The sequence below is a fragment of the Apodemus sylvaticus genome, chromosome 1, assembly GCF_947179515.1.
Source record: "Apodemus sylvaticus chromosome 1, mApoSyl1.1, whole genome shotgun sequence".
Taxonomy (NCBI): Eukaryota; Metazoa; Chordata; class Mammalia; order Rodentia; family Muridae; genus Apodemus; species Apodemus sylvaticus.
The window spans coordinates 140338159-140350415 of NC_067472.1; the positions used below are offsets into that span (position 1 = coordinate 140338159).

Below are 12257 nucleotides of genomic sequence, written 5' to 3' on the forward strand. Positions count from 1 at the left end.
ATAACGAGAAAGATTTCAATAAATAGCCTGATGATGCACCTCAATGTAGAAAAACAAGAATAATCTAAACCCAAAGAATAGTCAGCAATAAATATACAGGCAGAAAGCAATGAAATTGTGTCTAAGAGAACATCAGCCACACAAGTTGATTATTTAAAAATAATAATAAAAATAAACGAGATTGACAAACCTGTGGCTAAATGAACCAAGAGTAGGGAGGGGGTGGAGGCAGAGAGACAGAGAGCACACAGCTAAATAAAAAGTAGAGCTGAAAAGGAAAGTTACTACAGGTCTCAACAAAACTAGAGAAACATTAGGGAAAACTTTGAAAACCAGAAAATCTAGAGAAAAATAAAAGAATAAATTCCTAGACACATATGACCTCCCCAAATCAAAAGGATATAAACAATTTAAACAAATACATTAACAAGCAATGGTATTGAAGCAGCAGTAAAAAGTCTACCTGTAAAGAAACGCTCAGAACCAGATGATTTCGCTGCCAAGTTCTACCAAACCTTAAGTGAAGGCCTAACAACAATAATTTTCAAGCCATCCAGAGAAGTAGAAAAGGAAGTGGGAGGAGTGATAAGAAGCAGTTAAGACATAGAGCAGGCAGGCAGGGTCTAATCAGAGACCTAAGAAGACAAAGGCAGGCAGATCTCTGTGAGTTCAAGGTGAGCCCGCTCTTCGGAGTGACTTCCAGGGCATCCAGGACTATTACACAGAGGAACCTTGTCTCAGGAAAAAAAATTATTTTATGAGTGCTTACCTACATACATGTAAGTATACTACACATGCCTGGTACCATGGAAGTCAGAAGAGGGCATTTGATCTCAAACTGGAGTTATGGATTTATGGTCCAGCCATAAATCTTAAAAACTAAAAAAAAAAAAAAGTAAACAAACATATAAAAGCTAGCAAGACCCTAAGACCTGCCAGTTATGACCTGTCTCTGCCAGGAGACCCAGGCCTAGGTCAACAAGGTTACGCATTCAGACTGCACATGATTCGCTTACAGAGTTAAGCTCAGCCAATAAGTTTTTTAAAAAAAAAAGGAGAATAAAAATATGCTTTAAAAAATGAATTGTAAATGGTTCCCCTTAATCTTAATTATTCCCTGGGCCCAGTCTATCTGAAACTAATAAGCCACAAAAATGACAACCCAAGAAGGTATAAAGACACACTGAGTTCACAGGGCCAGTGTCCGTCCAAGGGGAGCCACTGAGTCAGCCATGGGGCAGAGCACCTAGAACTGACCTCAGCAGACACTTAACAAAGCATGAGGCTCCAATCATATTATAGAAGGCAGAGCGGGAGGTAGAAAGGGAAGAAGGGAAGACGGGACTTTATTCCATCCTGGACAAGTAGAACACACACACACAATATGAACATGGTTCAAAACAAAAATCAGCTTTTTCATCCACCAAGAACACTTACCTCCAAAAATAGCACATCCATTGGGGATTTTCTGGGAAATGTAATTGTTGCTAAAATTGATACTTTTCTTGCCAGTGAGCTTGCTCAGAGTGTTTCCAACCAAGCGCGCTGACATGAGCGTGATCCACAGAATTTACATGGTGGGAGGAGAGACCAGACCTGCACAAGTTTTCCTCTGGCCCGCTTGCCTCAGTCAATCCTCCTCCCACTGCCAGATAAACCCTGGTAACTTTTTTAAACAATTTTTAAAATGAGTAACTTTATAAGAAGTAAGTGCTGACAATACTGGAACCAGCTAGGCCATATGTTGATAGCCTTAAAAAAAAAAAAAAAGACTATTAAAGAAGGCAGTTATCTGAACAGACAGACAGACAGACACCTGCAGCCCAATGGTTGTTGAACGCCTAATGCTTGCCACAGGCCCTAGAAGGAAGTCACTATTATCTAGTCTAACCTTGTGTTTGTGGCCAATTTCCTGTCTTGTCTTCTGAGGTAATGTCTGAAAGTCTTGGCATCCACGGTGTTTCCTGGACACATACCAGCTATCAGTAATAGTATTTATCATGACAGCTAATTGTTAACAGTAAGAAAAAAAAAAGCATTAAGCCTTCAGTCAAGTCCATTGTTCACTGTCATGGGGCCTGTCTTAGTCAGGGTTTCTATTCCTGCACAAACATCATGACCAAGAAGCAAGTTGGGGAGGAAAGGGTTTATTGAGCTTACACTTCCACGTTGCAGTTCATCACTAAAGGAAATCAGGACTGGAACTCAAGCAGGTCAGGAAGCAGGAGCTGATGCAGAGGCCATGGAGGGATGTTTCTTACTGGCTTGCTTCCCCTGGCTTGCTCAGCCTGCTCTCTTATAGAACCTAAGAGCACCAGCCCAAAGGTGGAACCACCCACAAAGGGCCCTCCCCACTTGATCACTAATTGAGAAAATGCGCCACAACTGGATCTCATGGAGGCACTTCCCTAACTGAAGCTCCTTTCTCTGTGATAACTCCAGCCTGTGTCAAGTTGACACACAAAACCAGCCAGTACAGGGCCACCCTGCCCCTCCTGGGAACCCAGGATAAGACTTACAGAGATGCGAAAATGAAATCCAACGCCTTGGGTTGATTTACACAAAAGTTTAATTAGGTGGCCTTTCTGAGTCAGGAGAGTCCACAGAGTGCCAGTGCCGAGGGGGGTCTGCAGAGACGGCAGACATCCGGGACGGCCACCCCACCCTCCACCTCATAGGCCATGTGTGTCTCACCTTTCATTTTGATTGAGTAAAATCCAACTGCGGCGCCATCTCTCCACAGAATCTTAACTTGCTCCTGCGCAGGGTGAGGTAAGAAAAACATGTCATCGCTGTCCAGCCTTCTCTCCAGTCTTCCAAAAACGATGGTGTTAAGAACAAAAAGAACAATCCTTTCCCCAAAGGACTGAACCTTAAAAGGAAAAAGAAAGAGGGGGGGCCCCCAGTAAGTGAGACCACACCAGGTGGCTCGCAGCAGGGCCAGATGGGACAGGCTGCTTTGGATGAAGATGAAGTCTCAATACAATAAGGAGTCACAGTGTCAAGAAAGACTCAGGTTCACAGGGGAAGTCTGTAAGTCCACAGAGCATGACAGAGGGGGTCTGCCGAGGGTGACAGAATAGGAAGTTTCTTTCCTCCAGGGCAGCCAGGTCAGCCATTCCATGGGATGCTCTGTGTCCTGAAATAACCCAATCTGCCATTTTAACACAGTGACATCCTTGCCCTGCCCGTGAGTGGCAGGAGGTGAGGGAGTGGAATTATTGCCACAGCAAAAGCCACGGATTTCAAAACTTGTGACAGATTTCAAGCACACCTGGAGTCACAACCCCAGAGCATTACGAGGACTTAAGGCCTACCCTGAACTAAGCTATATGATAGAACCCTGCTGCCCGCCCTTAGCAGAGACATCCAAGAAAGGAAACCTCTCTGTGGTCAAAGTTGGGCCCACCTAGTTAGAAGCTTTCTCTTACGCAAGCCAAAATGATGGCACGTTCCTGACTATGAGCTTCTGAGGGCATGGCCCAGAAAGGACAAATATGTAGCTGAAATCGGCTTCTCTTCTGGATTCACAGGAACATGGCCATGTGGCCATGTCTGGCTACGCAGCTAGACCATGACCTATTAATCCTACAAACCTATTAATCCTACAAACAGCCCTCGAGGCAGCACAAGTAACTGAGAATATGAGGCGTGGAGGACGAAAGCAGTCTGCCATTGACACGAGGAATGTATCAAGGTGCTGAGCTTTCTTCCCACAACTAGGCTATGTGACAGCAAATGTGGTGAGTGTGTGGGAGTGGGGGGGGGGTGCGTACCCAAACGCACCATGTGGATCCACATTACCTCCAGATTCACAACTCCCAAGCTGTGACTTCCACCCACATGTTGCCACCTGACTCACATCTGCTGGCTTACAGGTGCAGAAACATAAGCTCAAAAAGGTTAAGTGAGAACATGGGCCAATTCTACTGTCTCCTTCCAAAGACAACCCGAGACAGCTGGACTAGGCCTATCTCAAGATGCAGGCTGGGGTTAACAGGCCAGGGTTCCTCCATCCCAAACCACACCTACTCGAACCCGACAGCAGTTAAGTCCCTCCGGCTTCCTCACCCACCAGACCTGAGCTTTGGGAAAGGGACCATCATCCGCTGCGAGCATCAGTGCATAGTTTTACAGTCAGCTTTACTTATTCACGTTGTATGTTCCTGTTTTCATAGGGAGTACGTTTATATGTTGGTTGGGGGGGGTCTGCATGTGCGAATGTGAGAGAAAAAAAAGTGTGTGTGTGTATGCAAGTTTGTATGTATGTGTATGAGTGTATGTGAATGTGTATGTGTGTAAGAGTGTATGTGTGTGAGAGTGTGTATGTGTGTGTGTGTGCGCGCGTGCCAGAAGTCAACATTAGATATCACTCATCAGGTGCTGACCACTCTAATTTTTGAGACAGAGTCTCTCACTGAAACAGGAACTCACCCAAGGCTGGCTGACCTGTGAGCCCAGGGTCCTTGTGTCCCTGACTCTCCAGCTCTAGGATCACATGTGCCACCATGTCCCACTTTTTATGTGGGTTCCAGGTGTTGAACCCAGGTCCTTGGGCCTGCATGACAAGCACTTTACCAAACAAGCCACCTACCCTAGGTTTATGTTTAATCTCAGACCCTAAAATTATCATCCTCCTCAACATCACCACCATCGTCTCTAACTGTGGGATCTCAGCTTCATTTCCTGGGAGATCTCAGTCATTCAGCCTTCTCTGAGATTCAGTTCAGGGGATGAGAGGCATTGAGTGAGCTCTAAAACATGGTCTGTTATCATCATTGTATGTCTATGTCTGCTCTCTCTTTTTCTCTGTCTTACACACACACACATACCTGCACCAGGCACACCCATTAGCACAAGATGTACATGTGTAGACACATGGTACACATGTGGAGGTCACAGGACAACTTTGTGGAGTTAGGTCTCTCCTTCCACCTTAACATGGATTTTGGGGGAAATGGAACTTAGGTCATCAGGCCCCCACGGCAAGCACTTTTATCCGTTGACCCAGCATACTTGGGTCACGGCTTGGCACGCTTGTCTGCTTTCAAAATGATTAATAACAAGGCAGCTTGCAATGCCCTAACAAGTGTCTTGGGTCCACAAACTTCCTCGTTGGTGCGGAATGTGAAGATATGCCACCTTCATCTGGAGCCAGCTCTTAGAAGGGGAAGACACGATTGGATCTGACCGATCTCAGACAGTGGCGGCCAGATGAAGTTCAGCTTTAAGAACTAGCTAGTCTCGGAGCTAATGGGTATCATCTGGGAGGCAGTATTTTTTCACTTATGAAACCAGAGGGAAAGTAGAGTAGAGAGAGCGGACTCCGTGTGGCAGAGGGGAAGCATCCAATCAAACACTGGCAAGAGAAGAAGGCGGAAAAGGGAGTGTGCTTAATTTGTCCAATTCCATTACAGGAAGAAAAAAAAATGCGTGACATGTGATTTTGACTTAGAAGCATTTCCGAAAACATAAAACTAAGACCCATTTCTAAGCTCACTGGGACCACTAATTACATTAACAAAGAGAGCGTTAAAGATGCTTTTTCTAGGAATTTGTGAAAAATAAGTGGCCAAGAAACAAAACCTATTGAAAAACAAAGCAAAGACAACAGAAGGAAATATTCTCATGTACGGGGTGGGGTGAGAGCATAGAATGTTACAGCGCATGTCGTTAAGTTCTTTCTGTTCAGACATACACATCAGTACAGCGCACGCTCAGAAACTTGGGGGTGGGCTCCTAATCTAAACTTGGACAAGATAGGAAGTAAGAAAAGCAACCACTCTCATTCTAGAACACTCTACCAGAGTCTGCTCAGCACCAGCAGTCGCCAAATGGCCGCTGTGTCCATCTAGGACAAAGGGACTGGGGCACCACACATCCTGTTCCTTTGCTGAGTCTCAAGGCAGGATTAGTTTTCTGGAAGAAAACCTTGCAGATTTCTGTAATAACATTTATGGAGTCAACTGAATCCAGGTGTAATCTTTTTAAATAGGCAGCTTACAGAGTGGGAAAAGAGGCGTGCAAGTTTCTCAATCACAAATAGGTGACAAATCACTCGCACCGAGAATGTGTGGGAGACACGATTCAACAACAAAAATTCAAATATCCCAGTCTAAGAGAATGGGTTCAGGAAGTATCAACAGTCATTCTTCCAAGGAGGGCATATGTCTTAGGGTCTGTAACTCCAGTTCCAGGGATCCAACACCCTCACACAAATATACAAGCACGTAAAATACCAACACACATTTAAAAAAATACATTTAAGACAAAGATCAAAATAAAGAAAACCTGTCTCGAAAAACTGTTCATTCAACTTCCTGATAAACAGGCTCCATATTCAGCTTTAATTTATTAACATGGGCCCAAGTAAAGAGATCTTGAAAACCTGTTTTGCAAATGTCCATTCAAAATTACATCCCCTCACCTTCACGAGCCCTTCCCGTGTGGGATCAGAAGTTCTTAGGACGTCTTCGATGGACCACCAGGATTCCTTTAAGTAAACAGCCACAACTGAAGGGAAAACCAAGAGAAAGGCATGAGCCACACACAAACTCACTGGCAGTGAGGTGGTATTTTCAAAAACATGGGCCAACAAGTCGTGTGCTTTGTGGGAGAAACTGGGTGACATTTTTAATCATTTGGGTTGCGTTTTGATGTTATGTATAGAACCCAGGGCCCTGATCATGCTATACAAGCGCTTTACCACTGAGATAATCTCCCAGCCTGGAGTAAGGTTTATAAAGTCCTATAAAAACACAAATTAGTAGAATCACTTGATAGGAACAAGACAGGTATTTTACAGGTAGCTGTCGTGGTTCAGAAAAAGAAATATCCCATTGACACTGAACGAAACAAAATACAAATCAATACTGAAGCAGTCAATGGGTTAAGAAGTACATAGTTTTTGAAGTTTAGGGATAAGTTGCAGTTGGTAGGATGCTTGTCTACCGTGCATAAAGCCCTGTGTTCAATCCCCACCACCACATAAACTGGGTATGTTGACTTCAGTGGTGTACATGATGCAGTTCCAGCATTCGGGGGCAAGGATGGAAGAAGTGGGGGTAGGGGCAAAGATGAGTAGAGGCAGGAGAGGCAGAAATGCAAAATCACCCTCAGCAATATAGCAAGTTCAAAGCCAACCTGGGCTACACGAGACTCTTCCTTTTTTTTATTATTTTTTCTTATTAGAAACATATATTAAGGGTTGGTGAGATGGCACAGCAGTTAAAAGCATGGGCTGCTCTTCCAGAAGACCTGTGTTTAATTCCCAGTACCCACATGGCATCTCCCAACTGTCTGTTCCGCCAGTTCCAGGGGTTCTGACCCTCCCAGAGACATACATGAAGAAAAAACACCAATCAATGCACATCAAAATAATAAAAAAAATAAAAAATAAAAAGAAATAAAATGAAGAGACAAATATTAAAGTCCAATCATTTGGGGTGGGAGAAAAGACTTGGTAGTTAAGAGCAAAGCCATTGCTGTGGCAGAGTACCTGGGCTCAGAATTTACAGCACCTACACACAGCTTGCAGCATCTACAAACCCAGTTCTGGAGGCTCTGATACCTCTGCAGGCACAAGGCACACATGTGGTACCAGACACACATGCAGGGGAAATACTCATACACATAATTTTCTAAGCAATGTATTTTTTTTTAAAAAAAGTCACTTGCACAGCTCCTAACTCCCCAGGCATCGTAAGATGGAATGTGACCTATGGGCCCTGAGTGAAGAGAACGACTTCCTGTGTGCTGAGTGAAACCCTGGCACCCGACTCAGCCCTACCTGCTTTCGTGGGCATTTCCTCCAGCCCAGTACTGAAGTTGTTATCAGCATCGTTTTGAGGACTCTGCGGTGCTGAGAGGGAGGTGGCGTGAAGACAACTGGCTGGAAGGGACAGAGGGAGGGTCCGGCTCTAGACCTGGGACCATAAATCCAGTAAAAGGCCAGAGATGCAGGATGCTCTTCAGATGGGTGGACCATGTGGGGAGGGGGTCTACCTTTGGGAAAGGCAGCTCTCTTTCCTTCCTCCCACCTCACTGTCACCAAGTGTGTCACCACCTGGTGATTTGCACAGCATCCTCAGAACAAGGTCTGGAGGTGGACACACACTCGCCCTGCCCCAGATGCCTCAACTCGGGTTGTCCAAGCATATCACCCCAGGTGTCTAGAAACCTGCACTAGGTAGACTGGGTTTGAAATACCCAGATAAGGTCGGCAGGCTGTATGTACTCCCCGCCTGCCAATCGATGACTGAATTACTCCACGCTGTTCTGCAGCCCTCCCATTTATTCAACCACTTGCCTCAGATGACCAAGGTAGCCCCTCACTCGGGCCCACTCCGATCGCACCAGTCCATCCCTACTTAGTGGTCAGGCCTCGAAAGGTGAATCCCACCCTGGCTTCTGCCTCTTAGTTCTCATCATCTCGCATACAAAAGTTCCTTTGCTTGCTTCCTGTTTTGTTTTGTTTTTAATGCCTTTTTCTTAATAGGTTTTTTTTAAAACTACTTCTGAAGCCAAGTACCTGATGCCAAGGGTTTGGGAAGCCACACGATTTCAATTTTTAAATTTAATTTTTTAAAACTTCTATGTATTTCATAAATTTAGTAAAGATTACATTTAAATTTTTGAAGGCATCTCCTCTTTCCACCCTTTCTAAATGAAGATTTGGGGAACAACAGAAACAAAAAGCCAGTCATTGAACATTTAGGTTTGCGACTGTAAACACTGAGAACCATCCAGGATCATCCACCTCCCCTCCCCCTGCCCTGTTTTGCTATTTAAGTGGAGAGCTGTGAGGACCTGGCTACCTAGGCACAAGTCAGGCAGTCAAGAATGTCTTAGAACTGCCCCGCCCCTCCAAAGGTCTCCCTTCTCCCAGCCTATTAGCTTCATTGACAGTGTTCTAAAATTCCTGCCTGAGGCTCCCCTTCACTTAGTCAGTGTGATTACTTTCCAAAATGGGAGCTACCAGAACTTGCAGGGGCTCTCCACAGCCACGGGGATTATTTCCCAGCTGGACAAGGTGAACCGGCAAAGCTGTTCAGCTTACGAACAGACTGTGCCCCTGTAGTACAAATGTTCGATTCTCTGACACCGGTTCAAACAAACATGTTAACACAGCACCTTCCGGGTCTCACGGCCCACAGCAGAAGCCTTCATCAGTCGTGTTGGAGATTACAGAATAGATTCAAATGGCCTCGTGATGGTTTTCAAAACTCATCTTCAGGGGATATACAACAAGGGTGGAGTTGAGTCAAATTTAGCCGACTAAAATAAATCCATCAACAAACCAGAACCAGCCTGGAGGATGCGGCAGCTTTCGATCAGCGGAGTGTCTGGAAATGCAGGCAGCAGGGCCCGTGCCAAGGCTGGCACAGCACAGCAAGGGCACGTGACTGACGGCACCAGGGGAACTGACAGGTGCTTTGGGCCTTTCACTGAGGAGACCCTGGATCTGGGCATTGCTAAGGGGAACAAAATGCAAACAAAACCACCTGTGTTTCAAAAAACAAAAGCTGCCTAGCAGAACAAAATCTCACTCCCCACCCTAGCCATCCACCCCCACCTCCCGTCCAGAGCTAAGTGGAGCCAGCAGGCCAGGTCATTGTGAAAGGCCTGGCCAAGGCATTAGCAGCAATTTAATTTTTCTCTTTCTCTTTCCAAGTGACAGGTGACACGGAGCACAAGGAAGATGTTGCTGATGGATTTTATTCTATGGCAAACCAAGGTGTCTCAAACAAGTTAAGACAGTAAAGTCCCTAAGTGAATTCCCAGTGGCCCAGATTCATCCCGGGCAAGAGGGGATCAAGAAAATTCAGCTCTCCTTGGCTGAGGTTCCAACCGTCCACAGAGCCTTGGCCCCAGGGACTGATGAATTTACCTCCATCCTGACTGCAGAGGTTGGCAGCTTGCAGAGGAAGACAGAGCCCAGATAGCTGCCCTGACCAAGGCGGGGAGGTGCTGAAATTGACTGCCATGCCGACCCAGAGGGAAAAACAGCTCTGCAGAGGGGGAAAGAGAAAGTGTCCTCAGAGAACTCCACAAAGTCTGAATCACTGGGTGAGACTTCAGCTGGCAGAGGAGACAGGCTGTCAAAATACGGCAGAGACACGGAGCCCTGCCTGCAAACGCACGGCCACATTCAAGACAACTCAAGCCACCGGGTGAAGAAATAACGAAGAGATAGTTGTAAACAGCAGTTCAGTGGAGCCCGAGTCACTCGCTCAGTTCCCAGCATCTGAAAGGTTTCAGTCGAAGCAGTGGCCAGGGCAGCTGGAAGGGATTCCAGACTCATCCGGGGACCTGGCGTAGGGAGGATGGTCCAGACTTCAAAGCCAGCCAGGCCTCAAAGACCAGCTCCTCCATCACTAGCCTTATGACCCATCCATAGCTCAACACAGCATCCTCTGCCCTGGGTCCACCACAGGTAGTACCACGGGAGAGTATGCTTCACCAAACTGCACTCCCCAAAGTGTAGACGTTCTCCTGTGCTTTGCAGAAATGCCCTCCCTCTGCCTTAAAACACTGCAAAGCAGCATGAAAAGTCTCTGTTGGCTTCTGCTGTCCATGAGACAATAAAAAGGCTTTGTCACAGGTCATCTCTGCTTGGAAAAGTTGCTCTCCGGGTTCGCATAAAAATGCCTGTCTGTCTGTCTGTCTGTCTGTCTGTCTTTCACGGCTGGTTATCTGCCACCCTATCCATCCTCTCCAAGGATGATAAGACACTCCTTACACATTTTTCTGTCACCAACCCTTTCCTCTGTCAGAGAGCATCGTGCTGATGGTGGTACTCCTGATTAGGACACACACCTTGTCTGCCCAGAGCCTCCCCACAGGACTGTGTGTGCACAGGCACATGCAGATGATCAGCGTACGTGCATACATGTGTGTGCGTGCGTGCGTGCGTGCATGTGCGTGTGTGTGCGTGCGTGTGCGTGTGTGCGTGCGTGTGCGTGTGTGCGTGCGTGTGCGTGCGTGTGTGTGCGTGTGTGCGTGTGTAAGGAGGGGCTTGCGGTGGACAGCAGGTGACACCCACCTTATTTCTTAAGGCGGGGTCTGTTACTGAACTTGGAGTTCACTGACTGGATTAGGCTTGTTGGCCAGAAGCCTCAGGGATGTGCCTTGTGTCCCCACCACCATCACTGGGGTTATGAACATATATGACCATGCCAAGATGTTTTCTTTCACTTATAAAATACAATTTATTCATGTAAGGTCACCAAGCCTTTAAACTAAACCTTGAGAACTTAGCCATTCTGCATAACTGAAACTATACCCTCTGAACAATATCTCCCCATCTTCCCCAGCCCCTGATAATTGTCTATCATTCAATTATTTGTTTCTTGGAGTTTTACTGTTTTCTTTCTTTTTTTATTCTCTCATTTATCACACCCCCTTCTTTCCATTCCTTCCTGTCCCTCCCCCACTCCCTCCTGCACCAAATCCACTCCTCCTCCATCTCCCTTCAGACAAGAGAACAGGGCTCCCAGGGATATCCACCAAATATGACCTAATAAGACTAGACACAAACTGCTATATCAAGGATGGACAAGGCAACCCAGTAAGAGGAAAAGAGTCCCAAGGACAGGCAAAAGAGTCAGAGACAACCCCTGTAGCTGGTCTTTGCTACTTTGTGGGTTCTTCTCTCCCACCGAGAGAGAAGAGAGATTTTCCATTAGGAAAATCCTTGATTCTAATTTCTTTCCTTTTGTTTCTTCTTCAACCATAGCTACTAGCAAACCACAACCAACCTCCTGAAATGACCAACAACCACTCAATGACCCCACCGCTCAGGGCCCTCACATGTATGTGCCTTCTGAAAAGTTCCTGGAATTCCAAACATCACACAATGCAGAAATTATCTGCAGCTGGCAAAACCACGCTTCTGCTAAAGCACGAGGCAAATCATAGCTGCTGTAGACAGTCCAAAGCAGCCCCATATCCTTATACCTTGAAAACACATTCTTATAATATTTCTGTGGTTTTTTTTTTAAAGAAACCAAAATTCCAGGATTCTCAAAAAGATCCATACAACTCCCCCCCCCACACACACACACACACATTCCCACTGTTGGGAGTCTCATAAGAACACCAAGCTACACAGCATAGCATATATGTGGAGGGCCCAGCCCAGCTCCATACAAGGTCCATGTTTGTCTATTCAGTCTTTATGAGCCCCTAGAAGGCCTGCTGAGTTGATTCGGTGGCCATGTTCTTGTGGTGCCCTGGACCCCGCTGCATGCCCACAT

General features: G+C 46.2%; 1 protein-coding gene across 3 annotated transcripts in view; it reads right to left on the reverse strand.

The window, feature by feature from the left end:
• Positions 1 to 12257, reverse strand: part of LOC127667660 (protein FAM169B-like) — a 78912-nt gene that overhangs the window by 29693 nt on the left and 36962 nt on the right. For 2 of the 3 annotated variants that reach the window (XM_052160841.1, XM_052160823.1), the window contains exons 4-5: positions 6428 to 6513; positions 2695 to 2872 (exon numbers count right to left, since the gene is read on the reverse strand). In XM_052160841.1, coding sequence (XP_052016801.1) covers positions 2695 to 2872; positions 6428 to 6513 — 264 coding nt within the window. The remainder of the gene's footprint in view (positions 1 to 2694; positions 2873 to 6427; positions 6514 to 12257) is intronic. The other variant, XM_052160831.1, reaches the window with a different exon arrangement.